This window comes from Hemicordylus capensis, chromosome 3 (assembly GCF_027244095.1).
Source record: "Hemicordylus capensis ecotype Gifberg chromosome 3, rHemCap1.1.pri, whole genome shotgun sequence".
NCBI lineage: Eukaryota > Metazoa > Chordata > Lepidosauria > Squamata > Cordylidae > Hemicordylus > Hemicordylus capensis.
The window spans coordinates 311701281-311724774 of record NC_069659.1 but is presented as its reverse complement, the minus strand read 5'-3'; the positions used below and the strand labels follow the sequence as shown (position 1 = coordinate 311724774).

General features: G+C 41.0%; 1 protein-coding gene across 17 annotated transcripts in view; it reads right to left on the bottom strand.

Annotated features, from left to right (window-relative positions):
• The window catches only part of AGFG1 (ArfGAP with FG repeats 1), a 50356-nt gene that overhangs the window by 5787 nt on the left and 21075 nt on the right, over positions 1-23494 (bottom strand). For 2 of the 17 annotated variants that reach the window (XM_053306707.1, XM_053306708.1), the window contains exons 3-12: positions 21693-21808; positions 14206-14368; positions 13230-13383; positions 8692-8811; positions 8012-8086; positions 6709-6912; positions 3086-3269; positions 2382-2461; positions 2057-2143; positions 771-818 (exon numbers count right to left, since the gene is read on the bottom strand). In XM_053306707.1, the coding sequence (XP_053162682.1) occupies positions 771-818; positions 2057-2143; positions 2382-2461; positions 3086-3269; positions 6709-6912; positions 8012-8086; positions 8692-8811; positions 13230-13383; positions 14206-14368; positions 21693-21808 (1231 nt within the window). The remainder of the gene's footprint in view (positions 1-770; positions 819-2056; positions 2144-2381; positions 2462-3085; positions 3270-6708; positions 6913-8011; positions 8087-8691; positions 8812-13229; positions 13384-14205; positions 14369-21692; positions 21809-23494) is intronic. The other 15 variants (XM_053306710.1, XM_053306709.1, XM_053306720.1 and 12 more) reach the window with 13 other exon arrangements.

Sequence of the window (23494 nt, the reverse complement as noted above, 5' to 3'; positions counted from 1 at the left end):
TGGCAGCACTGCATGTGAAGCAGGTAGCAACAAAACATTTTAACTCGTGTAAAATTAATGTATTACTAGATATTAAAGATCTTCTGACCATTTGAAGATGGCTTTTAGTTACATTAGCTACATGCTTTTCTTTTAGTATTTTTGGAACTATAAAAAAATGGTTCCATTTTGTTATAGACAACTGGCACAATTTAATTCTAAATCATAGTTATGGCTAGCCAGGAAAGGCATGGCATAAGAGTTTATTGAAGTAACTGTGGAATAAAGAGGCACACATGAATATAAGATAGACAAAATACAAGTAGTGCACTAACAAAACTTACACAAGCTACTATTAGCAGAGAGGTTACTTAACAGTCAAGCTTGCTAAAACAGAAAATCCAAACACACTGTTGACAGTATGCAATGGTTTGGAGTCATTATTGATTTTACTTGACCTATGAACACATTTCAAACTCACTATCTACTATTGTGACCATGGAAGTAAGACATACATTTTTAGCTTACAATCCTAAACACACTTAGTGGACAGCAAGTCCTACTGAAATTTATAGCATGTACTTTTAAGTATATGCGTTTAGGACTGGGGTGTAAGTTTTAATTTACACCAAGTAATGTCAACATGTATTTCAGGTGCATCACCATCCATGCCCACTCCATTTCAAAAAGTTGAAAGGTTGTACATGCAGAGGAACCAGTAGCTGGCTAGAAGCTTTCACAAGCAAATACAGTTAAGCCACATGAAACTTATATGAAGTGTGGCCACCTACCAAAGTGAGCCTGAGGAAATATGTGAGAATGCATTGCTCCTGAGAGGCCTTATGGGAAGTCACAAAGAGACCAGACAATGTCAAATGATTTATGAACAACCTCTTACAAAAGTATTTTGCCAGATAAAATGGTCAATATCAAAACAACTTTTTAGATCAGAATACTTTGTAGACAAAATATCAGAATTTTACTCATTTGGTCAAGAACAAACAACTTCTAACAAAGTCAAATTCATTCCCCTAATACAGACACTATAGATTCATTATGAGATAAATATACTATGTGTAAGAGCCCAAAAGCCATAAAGGCTAATAGAGGTACAGGAGAACCGTTAAACTGTAGACTCAACATCCGCGGTTTCGCGTATTTGTAGTCGAGTAATTGGCACCAGACCTTGGTGTACACAAAAAAACAGCAGAAGAAGGGTTAAGACTTGTGTATCCATGGGGCAGAGGTGGGCCGGAAATGACCTCTTAGCAAATTTCCGCCCACCATTTTGGGTAAGGGAGACATTTTCTAGTTTGTTTAAAGAACGGAGGGAAACCGTGATTTTTGGACTAAAAATGGCAAGTGGAAGAATGGGGGGGGGGGGGGCTTTGATGGACAGCTGGGAACATACTGAACATGGTAGGGCATTTCCACCTGTGGTATTCAGCTTGTTTTTCCTGTTTTGGGGTTGTTATAGTAAACAAAAAACCCTGCACAATTTTTTCAGCAAGAAAATCAAGTTTCAGCATTCTGGGGGCATTGCTGGTTAGCTGGGGACAGACTGGGCACAGTATGGCACTTCCCCCACGATGTTTGGGTAATTTTGCCCATTTGGGTTTTTTGGGTTTTTTTTTTAACCTCTGGGAACCTAACCCCTCCAATCCCATTGCTTCAATTACTCAGTGTTCGCGGTTTCCTTATCTGCGATAACTGAGGAGAATGGAACCCCCATGAATACGGAGGTTCTCCTGTATCTGTTTTATTACATCCTTGTACTTTATATCTACTAAAGGAAACTAAAGCATCTTAAAGTTAACAGTATAGTGTAAATGTCTGAAACACAAATGTTACTAAATAAAACAATGTTTCAAAAATCATGGAGCCAGGAATACAAGGTTTTTATTAGAAGTGCACTTTGACTTCTTAACTGTTGTCCAAAGTGCATGTTAACAAAAGTAAGCTTTTTATTTCATTAGAGTACTTTTAATATGTTAGTCTGCCTAAAAAGGTAAAGCTATAATTACAGAAGAGCATGAATTACGATCAGACATAATTGCACAGCATTTTTTTTCCTAACCTGCTGTTGCTCTACTATTGGTTTGGAATGGGTTCGTTGAAGGTGCTACTGCAGGGGCAGCCACAAAAGGATTTGTGGAAGGTGTTGCTGAAAAGAGAGGAATTGACATTATTGAAATGTTACACAGCCCTCAAATCGCCCACCAAACTAACATAGTATGTCAATTTTAAGGTTATTTTCTTCAGCAAGCCAACCTGGTACTTGAATAAGCACAAATCGACTTCAGAGGTAGATCATAACCATTGTGGGAGGGGGAAAAGAGAAATGGTATAGCTGAATTTTTCAAACAAAGCGTTAGCACAAGTGTTTAGTAATGCTTCAATACCTCCAAACTGAGCAGGCACACTCGATGATGCAGGTTGTGTCTGTGTATTAGCACCCACTGGCAATGTTCCAAAAGCATTACTGAAAATAATTCACATTTAGTAACATTAGAGCCAGTTACTTAACCATTAGACACCTACAGCTAATTACTATATCTAAAAATATAAAAAGGTGTTCAATCGTATCTGATAATAAATTGTACCATTTCATTGCAACCATTCCTAATGCACAAAAAAGCTGACACTACTTGAAAAACTATGCCCCCGGTAACCAGAGAATTGCATAGCAATAAAGCAAAAGAAACTTTGATAACCTGCCTTGCATAAATTTTGCATTTTCAGTTTATTAAAATTATTTTTTTTACATTACTAGTACCTCACATCACAAATCTTTCACTATCAAAAGATTTAAGCCAGTTCATATAAATGGCTATTACTGAAAATGATTTAGGAATTAAGAATGCTGAAGGGTTTTCTTCTCTTGTCAGTATATCTGTTTCATTTGCATTCTACCAACCACTAGGCGGCAATTTTTCATTTTAATATGGCACTCTACCCCCACATCCACCCACTCCATGCTAACTGTACTTGCAGTTTTTGGAAATATGGATTTCAAGAAAATGTTTGCACTTCAAGAGTGTCCCATTTCGTTTTTCCTGTTTGTAAACACAATTGGTTTACATTAACTTCTAGCAAGAAAGAGTACCTGCTAACATTACTGGTGGAAGTATATGCATTACTAGAGGTTGCTGTGGAGCTGAACACACTGTCTAATTCTGCTAGAGCTGCATACTTGTCTGAAGATGCACTTGGCTGACTTGGGGCTGACACAGCAGGACCTGCTGGTGCTGTATTGACAGCACCGAAGCCACTTCCTGGCTCACTACCACCTAGGGAAAAAAAACACACACACCAGATTGTAAATTTACACACAGGATGTTTATTTTAGAGTACAAGTCAGTGGCAATAGAGAAGACATTTTAATTGTCTGATCTTCTACTATAGAGCTGTAACCATCTTTGTTTTTTCCTCCAAATTTTCCTTTTTATAAGAGTTCAGTGAATTGCTCCTAATAATTGTAGACTTTCAATAGGGTTGAGAAGAGTGTAAGGTTCAGCTTTATTTCTCAACATATTTTGTCAAGCTCAACAACTTTTTCATCTCTTTTTAAAAAGGTAGACATATAAAATGAAACAAAACCCAAGCTCAAACTCAGGAAAGCTTTCTACCTTTTTCACCCCTCTTAAGGTCACCCAACTATAGACAGAATTAGAATCTTAACAGGGTCTTTTGAAAACACACTCTTAACCTAGGCTGTGGTGGTGACTAGCATACAGTATGTGTTTTATGTAGGACCAGCACACATTAAGGATGGTTGCTTTAATTGTTATTAGTTCTAAATAGAACAAAATTCTCCATAGTACTGCAAAAGATCAAAAGAGGTGTGTAGCAGTATGAACATAAGCCTCATCCAAGTGATGAGCTGGTGCATATAAATAACTCAGCACATGGCAAACGCTATTTGAAGAAGCCCCCATGTAGTGAACCAGCCCTTGACTTTGTCTCGAGTATCAAGAAGATGAATCGAGTAAGTCACTATGTGCTGGCAACAGATGAACAAACAAGTGGGGACAGAAGAAATGATTGGGTTTCCATCAGTACCTTTCTTAAACAATGTTCACAGTTCTTTGTCTCAGTGTATGAGAAGAAATACTGAAAGTTTAATTCAAGTTGTAAAGATATTGGCAGGACATTTAAGTACATATGCTCAACAATACAGCATGGAAGAAAGAATAAAAAATTAAACATGCAGAACAAATAATTACATTGCTTTAAACCCAAACAGCTCAACCTGTACTTCTGTTGGGTTACAGCTGCAACAGAACCAACATCTTAAAATTAGAGTGCAGTAACAGATGTCAGAAGTTTTGCATAGTAAACTTTACTATCCTATGAATGATTATAGTTTAAGACCCCACAACTGTGAGCCTTAAGGTTCTTAAATTCAGCTGCAGGTGGCTTGCTGAAATCCGCATCTGTGCACCTAATAAGATCAGGCAGAGTTCCCAGTGAAACTCTACAGCTGCCCCACACTTATAGTACTTTCTCCCAGATAAGCTGTAGGCACTAATCCCTTTTTGATACACCCGTCAAACCGTAACGCAGGTGTCCTAAAGCGAGCTCAGGGAGGACAGAAACCTCCCATGGAGCAGAAGGGCAAAAGCTCACTTGATCTTGATTTTCAGTATGATACATGTTTTCCATTGACCAGGCAGGGCAAAGTAGATTTTTAGTGAAAGAGTTTGAAATTGGTTTGCACTACTATCTGCATGTGGGATTTTAGCAACATATTTACAGTCCTAATTTACACAATCACACCCCTCATGTGTTCTAAAGAACTACAGTATAACAAATGCTACTCACTGACCAAATTAGCATGTCAATACTTTTTATTTTAAAAAGATCTGAAGATTCATGAGACCCATTGTAGACAAAGGATTTAAATCATTTTCTCATTGCTAAAAACTCCTTTGCTATGCCAGAATTTTTCCCCAATTCCAAACCCAAATCCAGGTGTTTATGTTTATTCTTGCTTGATGTGAAACATTTTATTTCCCACGAAATTTAGGAGTCTTAAGTACCATTGAAATTACTGGACTTAAGCTAATGGTTATTCGATTGTCTCTAATTTCAGCAGTCTTTAATCATGACTAAATTTCTTAGGATGCAACACATTAGATCTTGCAAGACAATAAAAGTGTCAACAGCCAGTGTGGTATAATGGTTAAGCGTGCTGGACGAGGAGCAGGATTTGAACCTCCATTTAGCCATAAAGACACTGGGTTACTCTGGGCCAATCATTCTCTTTTCAGCCTTGTCTATCTCACAGGGTTGTTGCCAGGATAAGAGAGGAATAGGGGAAAGATCCATGTATGCCACCCAAACAACTGTGGGAGAGTGGGATATAAGACACACCACAAGATATTGGAAGAGATGGTTGGCAGCAATATTGTACTTCACAACTTCATCTGCAGCTCATTATGTCCCACAGCACCACCACTCAGTTTGAAGTATTTCATATATAGGCATTTTGAATGTATTAACTAGTATAAGTTACAATCCACCAACATAATCTGGAACATCACACCACATACAGTCAGTCACAGTATCCAATTGTGGCTATTACAGCTTTGGTACCCTATATCTCTGCACATGAACAGCTGGTCCTTCTGCAGTTTTTGTAAAGAGGGATTTCTACTACTTTATCTTACAATAGCTTGGCTGGATTACTCCTTATGAACTCTGACGATTTTGCACCTTTCTAAAGGATGAAATGCAGCTGGCTGCATCAATACCCACATCAGTATTAGTGATAAGATCATTTTTATAACTTGCAGTGGCTGACATTCAGCGCAGCATTATGAGGACAGAGCAGGAGCTATGCCCTCACAGAGAGGCTGCTTTGGAGCTCAGCCAGAGTGCTGCTAAGCAGCAGAGCGTGCATGCAGTGGAAAGAGAGTGATTTTCACTGGCCTACGCTCCCTCCAATAAGTACTTTCTGTTTCCCAGGAATGCATCCCTGAAGCTCTCTGGGACATCTTTCTGGATGTGTCCTGGAAGTCAAAGGACATGTCCAATTCCTGGAAGCCAAAAAGCACATTTGGAAATAGGGTAGAACAATTAAAAAAAACACTCTCCTCTCCATCTGCATGCACATTCTGCTGCTCAGCAACATGCTGGCTGAGCTCCAAAGCAGTCACTCTGCAAGAGTGGGGCTCCCACTCTGTCATCCTAACACTACACGGGACATCAGCCAGTGTTTACTGTGCTATTACAGCTCACGAAAATGTCCATGTGGATACAGAAAAGGCCATACAATATTATGTTGATTTTAAATGTCTCTAATTCACTGGACCATAATTTCCACCATTACCATTAATGCCATGTATTGAGGTCAATGATGGCATTAACAATACTGTAAAAATAGGTATCTGTTCCAAGGCTTATCTCTAAATCAAATCAACTGAGTCTTCACCTAAATACACTAACATGACTTAGTAACTGACAGGATCCAATAACTGGCAGGATCTCACTTGCACTCTGGATGTTAATATGGAGGAAATAACTGAATACAACAGAGACCAAATATTTTACTGAACTATCATTCTGTTTACCATATCCATTGTGACCACATGACTGCCAGGATATCAAAGTTTGCAAGCAACTGGTATTGGTAGTTCAAACAGTGTGAAGCATTAAGAACCTCACAGAACACTATTGCCATGATAAAACACTAGAGAGAACAGGTCAAAGAATAAGAATTAGTACCTTGCCCTGTGCTGAAGATATTATCTAAATTAGCAAGAGCTGCGTATTTATCTGCTGACTGGAGATTCGGTTTATTCACTGCAGCTTTACTGACTGCAGTTGTGTTGCTCTGAGAAGCACTGAAGGCTCCAAAATCAGCACTGGAGGATTTGGGGAAGTTATCAAAGTGTGCAAAGTTAGCATTCACTGCTCCAGCGCTCCCACCTGTAACAAAATAAGTTAAACATGATGGATACTTCCACGCTCAGTTAGTGTCTCTTCAAATGCTTTGGTGACCATGAGTGGCTATTTTAAAAGGTCACTCGCACATTTAAGTTGCTTCCCCAATGCACAAGTATTTTGATGATCAAAAGAGGCATTTGGTATTGCCTAACTCCAAAAACCCAATTGTCCCAGCTCAGCAAAACCTCAAATCATTGCAAGAGTAGCGTTGAAGCATAGCTGACTTCAATGATTCATATACGCAGCAAGTATTTACTTTAGGCTTTTATATGTATCTCCTGATGATGCATATTTAGTTAAACTGTCAAACTCTTATTAATGTTATAAGTGAAATACTTTTAATAAGCAAAAGTGTCCAACTAGGAAGTAAAGATGATGAATTCCTGAAGATTAAGGGCAACTTCTTTATACCCAAAGACTGTAGCTGCATGCACCTCTCCCAAATACTCCTGATGTTTAAGGAAGAGGGATAGAAGGAGAGCATGGCACTTTTTAAAGGCATCAAAATCCTCATCAGGACTTGTGGCACTCATGTATTGAATGTTTCCAAATTTGAACTGAAAAGCTTCAAGGGCTGGAGTTTGACCGAATGGCAGCACCAGTTAGTCCTTAAATGCAGATGAATATCTGACTGATTGCCAAAGAGCAGACAGCAAGACAAGCAGCCTCCTTCCTTGTACATTGAAGATCACAAAAACTGGTATGCTCAAGGGACAATGAGCCAGACAAGAACTTGAAAGGAGTATATAAGAAACACCATTTCCCAGGCTTGACACTTCAGAACCTTAACTATTAGATATCTGGTATGTATCAGACTCCAAGTTTCTCTTATAAATACTGATAGTTCAATGACATTTTCAGTGTATATACAAAAAGAAGAAATGGTTTTTAACTTTGACTGCCACTGAACATATTGGCAAGACTTTTAACCAAGAAAAGCTTAACTAACAAACCATGAGTCTAGCCTAATTTTAGAACTATAAGAATGAATACAAAAAAACTGGAAATATACATGATAGTCAAAACAGAAAGATGGCATTTTAAATGAAATGAGCTGAGTTTCCCACTTGGTGGAACTTACTGCGAACAGCCTGGAGAGGGAAAGCGGAAGTAGTAAATTCACCAAAACTGCAGCTAGATGAAAGCGTTCTGAACGCTGGACAGCCAGAAATTGTGTGAGGGTTAAAGTTAACAAAAGGGAAAAACAAAATTTTAAAAGAAAGAGTCTTAAAGACAACACACTTAAAAGAGATAGGAAAAAAGAAAACAGGTCAGCCATATCAAGACAAGCAGCAACTGTAAGTTCAAGCAAACATTATACAAAATGACCAAATTAAAAGAAAAAGCAAAGCCATAGCCCTTACACATGAGATTTTCTTTTTTAATCAAATATATTTGTGCTGCATTAAATGGGTCTGTCCCCAGCAGAGTATATTACTATTATTTTGGAACACACACATATATATACACTGTTCATTTTAGCATAACCATTATCCAATATTCTATAGTGCCAACCAATGTGACACAAGTATTTCATGTGTAGGGATAATTAAGTTGCAGTGCAAAAACATGCAAGAAAAAAAAAATTAAACAACCCACATTTAATATAGAAAAAAAGGCAGCATTCATTTCTGGTTTCCCCAGAGCTTCAGAGTGTGTGTGTGTTAAGGCACAGATGCAGGAAAGAATAAAAGATAGTTAACTATCTATTTGTCCAGATTAGTTCTATTAAGAAGACTAACAATGTTAGAGCACTTCTACCTGTATTTTGGTGCTGAAAAGCAGACTGACTTGCTGTGGGGAAACCACCAAAATTACTCGAACCACTAGACTGTCCAAATGCATCAAAGTTTGCAAAACCTGCATTAGCAGAGTTCTGCGCTGTAAAGTGCAAATGAACAAAACATGTTAATGGTATGGAAACAAAAACCAATTATAAACTGAATCAGATTATGGCAGGCTTCAAGGGCACCTGTACCTCTAACATGCCACTGAAATAATTTGTCATTTATGAAACTGTAGTGTAAGGGATAAAAGTTACATTTAAAACATACCCTCTAATCCCAACTGTTTTATGTGAGAATACGATTTTTTTCAGTGGTATATGTGTAAGACCGATCTATTTCTCTATCTCACATCAATAAACATCCATTTATTTGTTTTTAGATCACTTCTGTTTTTTGCCCATCGTGGCACCTCCAAACACAACATTTGCTTAGACATGCAGTAATGGCTAATAAAATCTAAAAGATAAGGTACTTATTTTTCACTGAAAGATAGCAACCCAAAAAATAACACTTAAAAACTATATTTATGGCAAATTTTTGCTAACACAATTTGGCTTAAAGTGGTGATTCAGATATTGCTATCAACAGCAGTTGCTTTACTACTGACCACTTTCTGAGAGAATGCTGGACCTGATCACCTGTGTTTTTCATTGCTATAGTAGACTAAGCTTCTTATCAAAAATGTATTTCTCGGCAATCTCCCCTTCCTTCTGCAGCTGCTTGTGTCTCTTGAACCCAGGGACACAGCTTCGGGAGACACAGGAAGCTATGGGGGGTGAGGGTGGAGTTCAAAGAAAATCACCCTGTGCAATGGAAAAAACCGGCACATCCAAGGAAGCTTTAGTACGGATGTTGACCAATGAAATTAAGCAAAACATCTTCCTTGATTAAGATACTTTAGAATTCTTCTCAGAAGTGTGCAGCTAAAGAATTGACAGGTTGTTTCAAACCAAAGTTAGATTAAACTTTTCTATATATTGCTTTTGGGACCTTCTTACTCCTTTGGGCTGCCACTTCAAAGTGCTACAGTAACAAGAAAAGCCATAGACACAGGGTCTAGACATAATGAACTTAGATCCCCTTGGCACTCTGGTTCCCAGTCTCCATACCTTAAAACTTACTTGCCTTCTTCCTTCCTGCCACTTACACACAGCCCAAGTCCTACTCCCTTCTTGGCTCCTGCTTTCTTCAACATCATGTCTTCCACCACCCATTGTCCCTTCAGGTTCCTGCTTTCCAGACCACTGCTTACACTACCCCAATCCCTTTTAGCTAGCACTCTTCTCTCCTTTCCTCCACTCCAAAGCATTCAGTTCTCTCCAGTTTCTTCAGAGCTCCACTTTGCCTTAATTCCTCATCTGCTCAAGCATTGTGTTTCTCTCTCAACCCACTGTTTCCTTTCTTCAAACTCCTAGACTGCTTGTCCCTTAGCTTCCTGGCTTTCCAGAACAACTTTCCATTCCACTGTCTTCCCCAGCTGGAGGTTTCAATCCTAGCCAAACTTGCAACTTTCACTTCCTTCACAGAAGCTGGATTGAAAACTGTTTTATTCCCTAAATTACTGGGCATTCCAGCACTTGACAACCAGAATAAGAGGCTCCTCTGCACCATTTCCTCTAAGCCGCGCGCCTGCATGCACAGCCTTCAACCCCCCTGCACAGCGAACCCAAAGAGTCACTCACTGAGCTGCTCACTCGCCCTCTTGCTGCCACTGTGGCTGCTGCAACTGAGTCCCGACTCCCATCCTGACCGAGTCTCCTGGTCCTTGCTGCTTGCTCTGCAGCTGCTACTCCCGCCTGTGCTGCTTTTCCCCGTTGCTGCCTGTATTCCCACCCACCACCTTCACTGCTCTGAGCTCTCCCCTTTGCTCTGAAGCCCACGTAGCAGTGGCAGCCAACAGGACTCAGAGGAGGCTGGAGCTGATCCTCCTGGTCTTGTCTTCCACCTTTGGCTTCCCCCTGCCGCTTGGGCTTTTGCGCTGCAAGATCAGGAGAACTGGCTCCAGCCTCCACTCAGAGTCTCGTCGCCTGTCTGCTGCGACTGCCACATGGGCTTCAGAGCGAAGGGTTACTCTCAGTCAGACGGGCACAGCGTCTTCTCTTCCTTTCCAGTTGTGTGTTATTTCTCTCTCTTCCTCCGAATTCCGTTTTGCCTCCTTTGCTCCCTCTTCCTTCATATATTGTGTGATAGCCATTAATTCCTCACCCCATCTTGCATAGTTTCGTATTTTTAGTGCTGCAAAGGTTGCCAAATACTGTTGTTCACACTGTGCTTCTGTTACCAAAGAGTTTAGGCTCCTAAAAGAAGCCTGTAACAGTGTTCCCTCTAATTTTTAATCCCTCGAATTTGAAGCAGTGTTCACTCCTGCTACTTGAAAACAGTTTATTTTTAAAAAATTATATAATTTATAAAAAAATTAAAATTTGCTATGTGTGAGAGAGAGCGAGCACAAGTGTGTGTGTTATGTGCACACACACTGCCTTGATACTGCTGCCCAGTACAAAACTATTTCCGCTCACTGATGATAAAAATTAGAGGGAACACTGCTCCACTTCCACAAGCATGATACACAATTTATTGTAGACCCACTGATCACAGAATAGCACATCAATAAACCAAATATGACTCACTACCTACTAGAAGAAACAGAAATATATTAATTCAAAGATGATGTGGTGCACTGACTAATAATGTGAACTGTGAAGCCCCTGCTTCAAACCTGCCTCAGCCAGGTATCAGGCAAGCCACTATACTCTCCGCTTCAGCCCTCCATCTACAATAAGAGGATAAAAACTAATGTCCTACCTTACAGGGCTGTTTTTAAGTACTGAGATACAGGTGAAACTCGGAAAATTAGAATATCGTGCAAAAGTCCATTAATTTCAGTAATGCAAATTAAAAGGTGAAACTGATATATGAGACAGACGCATTACATGCAAAGCGAGATAAGTCAAGCCTTAATTTGTTATCATTGTGATGATCATGGTGTACAGCTCATGAAAACCCCAAATCCACAATCCCAGAAAATTAGATTATTACATGGAACCAAGAAGACAAGGATTGTAGAATAGAACAATATCGGACCTCTGGAAAGTATAAGCATGCATATGTATTCAGTACTTGGTTTGGACCCCTTTTGCAGCAATTATTGCCTCAATGCAGCGTGGCATGGATGCTATCAGCCTGTGGCACTGATGAGGTGTTATGGAAAACCAGGATGCTTCATTAGCGGCCTTCAGCTCTTCTGCATTGTTTGGTCTCATGTCTCTCATCCTTCTCTTGGCAATGCCCCATAGATTCTCTATGGGGTCAGGTCAGGCGAGTTTGCTGGCCAGTCAAGCACAGTACACTGTATACTTTTCGGAGGTCCGATATTGTTCTATTCTTCAATCCTTGTCTTCTTGGTTCCATGTAATATTCTAATTTTCTGGGATTGTGGATTTAGGGTTTTCATGAGCTGTACGCCATGATCATCACAATTATAACAAATTAAGGCTTGACTTATCTCGCTTTGCATGTAATGCGTCTGTCTCATATATCAGTTTCACCTTTTAATTTGCATTACTGAAATTAATGGACTTTTGCACGATATTCTAATTTTCCGAGTTTCACATGTATATGAAAAGCTCTATGGACAAGTGTTATCACTTGTATGTACACACACACACAATCTGATTTTATCTTGAATTTGGGAATCCTTAAACAGTATTCTTTAGTCCAAAACTTTTAACTCTATGATAATGTGCAGATAGAGAAGTTAAGTCAGAGGTTTAATGAACAGTTAATAGTGGCTTGCAAACACATTAATAAACTGTTTATACTTTGCATATCCCAAGTCATTTCTGTCATACACAAACCACAGCCTCTCAATGTAACAATTGACTCTACAATGCCACATACAAAGGCAGAGAGGTATGCACTCAATATCACAGAATCTAAAGACAGGAGCTATTATTTTTCTTCAGAATCAGCTCAAAAGGTTCAAGAGAAAGACCATTAATTTGCATTCGGACTAATTCCCCCTCCCTCCATTTACTGTGTCTGCAGCCATCTAGGGTGCATCAATCGCAACTATCTTTCTTGTGCTATAAAGCAATAGAGTCCAAGCCACAGATTGCCTCATTACTGGTTCTTGTTTTGTGACCCACCATATGCTCCATAAAGTTTGCTTGCATCCAATACTTTCTCTAAAATATCCAACTGTAGTTTGTTACCTCACTCTGTCCGTAGCTCAGATAGAGCTTGCCTTTTTCAGAGCAAAACTGAAAGAATCCGGCCAATCTGTTTTCAAGAGTTGCCTCATCTGTATATACTTTGTTAAAGTCAAGTTGTCACTTGACTGTCATTTAATTGACAAGTGCAACCTGTTAACAGTATAGTTTAACTTTTACTAGTTAAGCAAATGATCATTTAAAGCAACACTTTTTGCAAGACAGACTATTGTCATATTTATAAGTTAGTTTTCAGAAGTGTATCAGCACCAAATTCAGGAACAGAAAATACTCAGCTTACCTGTATGACTGTTGAAATGTGCAAAATTAGCAAAGTTTGCTGTAGCTGTGGACTGAGGAGCAGGAGCAGCAAAAATATCTGAACCAAGGTCACTAAGAAGATCAAACTGTTTCTTTTCTTGTGACTGCCCTTGAGACCGAATTACAACAGGTGACTGTAACAACAAGTTGTAGTTGGGTAAACAAGAATGAAGACACCAATCCAAATTTTTATTCCTGAAGTGGAGGAACATATTGCTTTCTTAAGCAAAATTACTTTTCACCCAAATTAAGCTATTCTATACTGGAATGCTCTGATGGACTTCATGACAGTAAGTCCCTGGCACTCACTGGTTAAGCCAATGCAATGCTATAGAATATTCAATGTAATTCAGTATACAGTATTCATACCTTGAATTACATTATTAGCAATATAATATTTGCTACACACCATTCCTGAGAGTTGCCAGCAAATCTGAGAAAACCCTTCACATAGGCTAGAGATACAGGAGGAAATGTATGAACAAGACAGGGCGAATAAGAACTGGAAAACTGTGTGGGAAAACTTAAGAACAGGCAGGTGAGAGGTAGGCAGGTGAGCGGCCTGGCAGAACAGGCAGTGGACTGTAGAATAAGAATCTGAAGGAAAGAGTGACAAAATCCCTGAAAGCACAAGTTTGAGGAGAGGAGGAGTTGATGGAAATGAGATGGATGGTGTTGTGCAAACACCTCATAGGGCTTAAGGACATGCAGCTGACAGGTGGGCAGAGGAAGAAATAGGCAGAAATCTGGACCAATGGCAGGTGGAGGAAGCATGGAACTGAAGAAGCAGGCAATAAGCAAGCAGTACTAAAGCAAACCCTCTCGTAAGCCTTAGGAATAGGAGAGGTTATAAGCTGATAGTAATATTAATACCACTGGACAAGGAACTGAGAAATATCTTTTAAACAGAGAGTGTGTGTGTGTGTTTGCATGCACATGTGCACCATGGAACTTACTTGGGTAGGTGTGCCCTTATTTAAGTGCAATGCTGGTGCAGATTCTCCCAGGAGAGATTTAAGTGGTTTGACTTCAGGTGTACTGCTTGTACTACTAGCTGAAGACCCAGATATAGATGCATGGACAGATGCCACAACTTTTGCTTGTTCTGGTGGAACATACCTAAAACAAACAGATATATTACATATTTAATACTGTTGTCCTCAAGTTCACCAGCAGGAGAACCCAATGTTATTGTTCAAGTATGAGGCACAAATAAGTGCCCAATATCCTTGTACAGGTTCTAGAACAGACCTGCACAATGCAATGCCCAGGGGCTGGATCCGGACTACAGGGATTTTTGCAGACCCAAAGGTAGGAATATCCTGCAGCTATAGCAGGAGCCTTGAAAAGTTCTTGGCCTGTCCTACAGACCAGCAGCAACTCAATGCGATTAGCTGCTTGGGATCAGATTTTCCCCGCCCTTGGGCAGGAGCCCAGACACAATTCTTCTTTCCCCTTGCCTTTCCCCCTGACTACTAAGGATGTGCACAAAGCATTTCATGCATCAGGGGGTGGGGGAACGAGGGTGCTTTGAAAGGAGAAAGACAGGTCTTACCTGCCCCTCTGTCGCTCCACCACGCTGTACATACTAAACAGCCGTGAAGTCTGTTCTGAAAAGCCACGCTGCAGCTGCTTCCAACTTGGAAACAGGAAGTTCCCTGTTCCCAGCAGCCCATGGATGGCATCAGCATGTAAATGGCATCCGTGCATGCACAGATGCCATTTACATGCCGACGCTGCCTGCAGGCTGCTGGGAACATGGAAAAACAGGTTGCTCACCTGTAACTACTGATCTGGAAGTGATCTGTTGCAGTTATAGAGTGGGTTCTGTGCCTGCACGGGACCATTCAGGCAGAATTGACTAGCTCCTCAAAGCGTTTAGCCCTGTCCCCTGCAGGAGGTGCACTTCGTTGGTTTGGGCAGGCTAGCGTTTCTCTCCTCAGTTCCTGAAGGACCAACATTTGGATGCAATCACGGTATGGACACAGGCCACAGTACAATAAGTTAAGTTGCCTGAAATACTCTTTGTAAACATTTTTGACACTTTGCATACTGCAGTGGGGCCGGAGGGAGGGTCTTATGACTGTAATGGATCACTGCCAGATCAATAGTTACATGTGAGCAACCTGTCTATCTGGATCATGATCCAGATAACTCATAAGACTGGGTGACTAACAAGCTGTCAGTCTGGAGAAGGGTGTAGTATGCTAAGGTAAGACCCTTTTCAGCATAACCTTCCTAAAGTTGGCCTGAGCTGCAGAGCGAAGGTCCAATGCGCAGTCCACGTAACGGTTCAACCACCATAGATCCATGATTGGCTATAGGCCTCCCTCCTGCTTGGGGACCTGGAAGTAGCAGGAGTAAAAACCCCACCAATGATCTGTCCACCAAACAGGCAATATTGCCCCCTTGTCCAAGAGAACTTAGGCTTCTTCCATCAACAGAGAGGATTGCAGGCGTGCACTTGATCCTGTTGAACTAGGGCAGGGCCATGAATTCTATTGCATAGCCCATCCGGACTATCCGAAGGATCCAATGGTTTGATATTATGTTGCTCCATGCTAAGGCATGACTTGCCAGCCTGATGTTGGGGGCAGCTATGATGGAAGGTGTGGGGAGCGTTGATGGTAGTAGCTCCTGGATGAGACAATTCGGTGGACTGACCTTGCGATCAAAGGTTTTGCTTGCCCAACTCAGTCGATTTCGAGTGCAGTCCTTGTGAGGATCTGGACTTCTGGCCAAAAGATTTCTTACTGTAGCGTTGGTAAGGTTTGCAGAAGTCCTACTTGTCAGACTGCCTATAGGAGTATTGCCGCCTGCCATAGGAATGGTATTTAGAAAAGTAAGCTTGTGAGGGAGCTGTGAAAGTCTTAGCAGTAAAGTTAAGACTTTTTGATGGACTCCATCGTGGAATCGGTGGTCTCGCAGAAGAGGCCCTTTCCATCAGAAGGAAGGTTTTCCACTCACTCCTTCATGTCCGGTTGAAGAGCAGTGGATCTCAGCCATATGTGCCATCTCAGAGAAACAGCAGCTGCGAGAGTGAGGGACTCTGTTTCCGCCAGATGTTTGGTGTTGCTCAGGTGCTGTCTGGTGAGAAGAGTCACTTTTGCGTGGATGTCATTAAACCTAGCCAGAAATTCTTCTGGAGACAGATCAGCCTGTTCGGTGCAGAAGGCATCCTACAGAGGCATCCTATTTGGCAAAACAGGCAGTGTAATTCGCAATCTTCAGTGCGAGACAAGAAGTGGAGTAAACCTTCCAACCCAGCATGTCGTATTTGCAGCCCTGTTTGTCCCCAGGAGTCATATGTCTCCTGCCAGTTTTTGAGGAAGAGGCAGAGGCACAATTCACCATGATTGTTGGGGGATGGGTGCTTCAACAAAAAGTCACTTTCCTCCTCCTGGATACAATATAGGTTCTTCTGATGTTTAGACATTGGTGCAGAAGTCTGAAGGACTTCCCATGCGGATTTGGCACTTTGGAAATCACTGGAAGCATGGGTAGGTGTATAGGTTAAATGGCAGCGGCAGAGTTGAAGAAATTATAGACAGGTTCATCAACATCCTGTGCTTGTTTCTTTAGCTCCAGACCAAGGGTCATCTGTAATGTGACGATGATAGGAGCACATCTCCACATTAGGAGAAACATTGTCAATGAGTATCACCTTGTTCGGTGGCTCATCTGGGTGCTCAGACAAACCCGTGCTTGTCGTATAAATGTCAGAATCATAGTCACCTGTCAATGTGTCCTAAGTCCAGTTGGGAGGCCCTTCTTTTCTGGGACAGTTTGCGTAGTGGAAGAGGTCGTGCCCAGGGTCACCATCTGGGTGGGCTGACTCTTCGGAGGCTGGGACCTAGGGACCTCCATGATCTGCGTAGACCTGCAGGAGATTTGCACCGTGTGTACAGGCACAGTAGCAATGTCTACTCTAGAAGGCATGACTTGAGTAACCATGGAAATTGGCAAAGGATGTTTAGGCGGAGGCATAACCTGAGTGGCTATTGGAATAATGGAGGACAAGGACTGATGCCAGGCTTTCCAGAGTTTATATTCGTAGTAGTCTCCAGGAAGGCCAAGAAACTGAAACTGTGCCTGTGAAGCATCACTCCAACCACCGTCATGGACGAGGCCCTGGGTGACAATGTAATCTTTTAGTGCCCTCCATGGAAAGCTGAAGGAGTCGAGTGTGTTGAAAGGCAAGGTTGAAAAGGCAACATTCCTGGTGTCTTTGGGATGGAAAGGGCCGTACCGTCCTCCTCGGTGTCAAGATCCTGGCTTAGGAAACTGTAGAAGGTCGATGCTGAAGGAGTACTCTCATTAGAGGAGCCGCTGAACACTGCCAGGACACCGGCAGGCCTCAAAAGCATCATCTTTGGTATTGGAAGTTATTGGCAAAGCCGAAGATTGAAGACCTGCAGAGAATCCGGGGATGGACTGCAGGTGTGTTCTTGCTGGTGACAGAGATTGGCCACGAAGTCAAGCAGTCAGTACCATAGTAATTGAAACAGGAGTTGAGGCTAGCGCCAAGGCATGGTCACTGGAGGATTGCAGTCCACAACCTCTGGAGTCTCCGGGTGAGACAAAGCAGCCTCTGGCACCAACTGGAGATCTGAAGGCGTAGCCCATGAAGCGCCTGTCCCTTCATGGCACCCATGTCATTTCCAATGGGAATCAGAGGGAGGATTCGGCACCTTGAATGTACTGACGGTCAATGTCGAGGCAGTCAAAGCCGAGGCACTCAGTGTTGAGGATTTAGACTGCCCCTCCACAGTCCTGGACGATGCTGAAGGGAGAGGGGTATCAATAGGAGACCAGGGCACTGGCGTGCCGGGATGCAGCGTGTCATCATAAAGAGCAGTTCAGAGACATAGGGCCCTGCTTTTTCTCATCTGATGGGAGAAAGCCAGGCAAATTTTACACATAATGTGTTATGCTCGTCCCCCAAACATAGAAGGCAAAGTTCATGGTCGTCCACTGAGGGGAGTTTAGCATTACAGTGGAGACAGCGTTTGAAAGATTTCTTTTTATCCACAATGAACAAGTATAGAAAAGGGGGTACTCAAGCATGCAGCCAGGAGAAGTTTCCGAGTCAGAGCCTCAAAGAGCCATCCAAAAAGCCGAAGACATAGCGGAAAGTTCTGTCCATTCATCACAAAATAATAAAGTGTGTCTCTCTCTCTTTTAAATAGACGTTAAGAACATAATAGTCACATCCGGTCCGAGTCAGAGGAGTAATAAATCAATCTGTTTGCTTTTTCCACAGAAGAAACTGTTCATAACCAAGGAGCTCATTGTCCAAGGTGCCAACACAATGGTGGTCAGAAAGGAACAAAGGAGAGAAATGATAGCCCGCCCAAACCAACGAAGTGCACCACGTGCAGGAGGCGGGGCTAAGCACTTCGAGGAGCTAGTCAATTCTGCCCAAATGGTTCCACAAAGGCACAGAACCCATTCTTATGACAGCAACAGATCACGATCCAGATCTTCCTGTTCCCAAGAGGGAAACATTCACAGCGTGGCTTTTCAGAAAAGACTTTGTGGCTGTTTAGTATGGACAGCACCATGGTGGAGCGACAGAGGAGCACCTGCCTTCCTCTTTTTAAAGCACCCACTCACCCCCAACAGAAACAATTTGGCTGGGGCAGTTTGAAGCATTCGGCACCTCGAATCAGAGGCGCCAAAACACTTTGTGCACATCCCTATTGACTACAACCTCTGCCCCCTCACTTTCATTAATATTTTAAATAATTGATTATAAGGTAATAATTAAGGCGCTGAAAATCGACCTCGGCCCCCTCTGCACATTAAGTCATGGTTGGTTCCAGCCCACCGCAACTTTTGAGTTGTGTACCCCTGTTCTAGAACCTTACAGGATTGTTTCTCAACACAGCTGCCACATGAAAGCTGTTTGATATGCCTCTAGGTGGCAGCTATTCCATGCAGTACTTCATTTGTGCAATGGCTAGCAATACAGATTGGTGTAAAGACCCACCCAATAGTGAGGACCAATGCCAAACATGTCTACCATCAGTTTGTGGTATGAAAATGGGCCACATAATGAACCAAAAATTTCATAATGAGGCACAAAATTTCAAGAAGCCTCTGCATGGCATTATTGTAACAAGAGGTCTCAGTCAGAGACCAAATATTTGATACACAATTGTACCAGACAATCTGCAAAATGAGCCCACTTCAGTTATAATTGAGCTACTACCAATGATCAACAGGCCTAGAACCTACTGCAAATTATCTGAGTTTGCCAATCCTGGTTTTAAAGGATAAAACATAAATCATGAAAGGAGGCAGAGGGCAGCAACATTTAAGGGTTTCAAGGACAACTCCTGCAACTGCACAGCCCTGTATGTTTATGTCAGCAGCTTATAACACACATTGGCTCTGAGCAAAAGGAAGATGCTATACATTTGAAAAATGTCACAAAAGTGAATGGCGTACGAGAAATTGATTACTTTCTTTTCAGTCTAGCTTCTGGCCTGGTCTTGGGACAGAACTATTTTGGTTATTCATAAGGATGACTTGCAGCACGAGATGGATGGGGACCCTGTAGACAGTCCAGGAGCTCTTGGCAGCTTTCAAAACCAGAAGGATGCAACACTTTTGCATCCCTCTGGGATGCCTAGTTGAGATGGAATATGGGGTATCATTTTGCAGTAGTTCTAGCCCGCTCTCATAGAAAGATATCAGGGGAATATCTTTCTATGAAAGAGCTGCAAGCTTTCATCTTGTCCACCATGTGTTTTGGCTTGGGTGTAATCAGTATGGTGATGACACCCAGCTCTCACATTTCCATCTTCTGATCCTGGGGAGACAGGATATTCTGAACCTGTAGCAATTTTGGATTGGGCAAGTGCTAAACTGAAGCTTAATCCAGGGAAGATAAGGACACTGTTGTTTCTGGGATCTGACAGAAGACGGAAACTTGCAACAGATGCTGGATGGAATTGTACTCTTCAGGTTGCAGATACTCTCTGATCCAGTACTCTCCCTGGCTATCAAGGTGGGGAAATTGGGCAGGAACATCTTTTATCAGTTTAAACAGGTAAGTGGCTACTCCCATACCTAGGAAAATAAAAACTGGTCTCAGTTGTTCATGTCCTAGTCACCTCTAGGTTAGATTAATGTGCTTTATGTCAAGCTGTCCTTGAAAACAGTTCAGAAATAGCAATTGGTTCAGAATGTAGCTGCCAGGCTTATAACAGGGGCCAAGGTACCAGAACAAGTTACTTTGATTTTACCAGGGTCACTGGTTGTCATTTGTTTCTGGGTTCAATTCAAGTTACTAGTTTTAGCCTTTAGAACCCTAATAGCCTGGGACTAGCGTATCTCTAGAACCATCTCTTTCCCTGTGAATGTGACCAAGATCTCATATCTGCTTCAGAGATGTTATTCTGTGCTCCTCTGCCATCAGAGGTATGAGAGAGCATGCTTAGTGGTCTGCTAGTCCTCCAAAATTGTCTGCCTTTTGGCAGCAATGAAAGCTGTATTATTCCAGTATGCTTTTGCTTCAATCTGTTTTATTGCGCCAAATGCTTTAAACTGCTGTTTTGTGTTTCATAATTATATAAATGCTTTAATGTCTTTATCTGTAATCTCTTTATATTGCTTTGAATTAACACCTTGAGTGAAGTTTATTGTAGAAAAGCAGGGTATAAATAGAAACAAACCTCTGAAAGCTTGCTATCAGCAATTCACTATTTTAACAGAAATATCATTAAAGGTCATGTTATGATTATTTCATGCAACAGCAGCATTCTCACAGATAAAAATCCAATGTACATGGTACTGTATATATGCTTGAATATACAAGGAACATGTACATAACTATTTGATTGTATGTGCTCATAACATATATGCTTCTTTTACATGTATTGTTTTACTCCTCATATGGAAGCAATATCCATGTAGGAAACTGCCCTAAAAGAAGTGGCTGTAAGTTGTGACAGAAAGCAAAGTCATTCCCTTGTACCATGAGGATTGCTTCCTGAAAAGTTCTGATAATCTTTTGCCTAATGTGCAAGGTACTCAGGAGTTAATCATACCCTCAATGCTAGATAGGAGAGAGTTCTAAAATATACTGTTGTATGCCAAGGAACAGGGATTTTTTCTTAAGTCTTTGTGAGCTGCCAACTCCCTCCTGACCCAGGCCCAAAGGCAACCCATCACAGTAAAGGAGAGAAGTGACAGGACTCCTATAGTGGGTAAATCTCCAAGTTCCTGCTCAAGCTACAGCTATTAAAGGAGATATAGTAATTTGTCCTACAAAGCACCTAGAGAAGTGCAATTTTTTACAGAAATATTGCTGTAAGTAAAATATGTTTCCCTTCATCTTTTAGTATATAATGATCACTTTATTAAAATTAAGGAATTTTTATTTTGATTAAAAGACGAGCAGTGTTATATTACTAGCAAAATGTTGAGTACTGACCATCTTTTCTTTTCATATTTTTCTTGTAGAAATTCCTTGACCTTTTGAGGATCCCTGAAGTCTGGAATTGCTGATGATCGGTCATCAAATAAACCTAGCCAAATCTGTTTACACACCTTTTGGAGGGAGAAAAAAATTACAAACTGAATATTGGCAAATCTCTTCCAACCTGAAATACAAAGCAGCACATTAAAAAGATTATGACATGCTCTTCAGATCCTGCTGAGTATACCAAGGGGACATTTATTTATTCTATAGCTATTAATATAAATAAGCAGAACATGCATTTTAAGTTCAGATGTTATTCATCTTAATGCTATCATAAATCCTAATGTGTCCTTTGGTAATAAAGGCATGAATAATTGTTGCAATAAAATACAGCAAGAAAAAACATCACAGATATGGTTCATTTGTGCACAACTTTTTAGCAACATTTTAAAAAGATGGTTTTGTTTCAAACCCTTAAATAAACTTCTATAAAATTGTCTTGTACCTATTATTCAAATTTCTAAATACAAATATTTTATAAATGAAAAACAAATTCTAGTTTACAAGAGTCTTTAGCACAGCAAAAGTAAGCAACATTTTAAAAACTAATATGACTTCCTAGAAGATAGCAAGTAAGTGCAGGAAGTTGATGTTTTTAGTACTATCAACAATATTAAAGAATCAATTTCTAATACACTAGTCTTTTCATAGACTATGGCTATTACAACAGCAAAGTGGAAAGGGGAGAGTTGTTTCTAGAAGAATGAATATAACCATGAGTACATTGCTACCTGCAGAAACACAGATCCCTGCTGCATTCATTTAGAAAGCTTTATGTTTATTAAAAACTGTGCAACAGTCTTAATGGTTCTTTAGAAGGACTTCCAGTTCCTTACTGCAGTTAGTAGAATCCTCCATATATGGAGCAAGAGCAAAGAAAATACACAGGAATTAGTGAAAAAACTCAAATAAAGCAAGCAGGTTGCAATGTTTTCAAACTGGCACATACTACCCCAAGTACAAGGGGGGGGGGGGGGACACACACAGTGGCCTTTAGAATCTGTTTGACAGACAGAAATGGCCCAGTCATAAAGATGCAACTGTTGGAAAGGTTGCACCTGTTCCATGCCTGTCTCTTAAAGACTCTGGGGGTGGCACTCCATTTATGTGACATCCTCTCCAGTGAGGGTCACCTGGCACCATCACTTTCAGACACCAAGACTTTTTTGTTCACTCAGGCTTTTTTTAAAACAGATTTTGTTTCATTTTTAGTTGTATTTTGTCATTTTTATTTATTCAATTTGTTTTTAATTGAATATTTTGTTCTATTGTGGTTTTATTGTAGGTGAGCCATCCAAAGAATGGTTATGGAGCAGCCAATAAAGCAAGTTTATCATCACCATCATAGTGCAAGCCCAATGTATCTGCAAGAGCACAACACTAGAACCAGGGGGTTATCTCATGAAACTGACTGTCAAGTTCTTAGACAAAAAATACTCTGGACTTCCAGGTTCAGAGGCAGGATGCCTCCTAATACCAGTTGCAGGGAAGCAACAGCAGGAAAGGGGGCATGCCTTCATCTCTTCGTTATAGGTTTTCCAGAAGCATCTTATGCTCATATTTCAGTAAATTCTTGGTGGACCCTTGCACCTTCATATAAAACTTTTAGTAGTAGTAGTAGTAGTAGTAGTTGTTATTATTTATTCGATTTCTATGCATCAAGTTATGACATGGTACAGGTATCAAATATGCATCTTAGTCTCTTAATGATATCAGCATCCATTTTCTGGACCAGTGTACACTTTTTTTTGCCT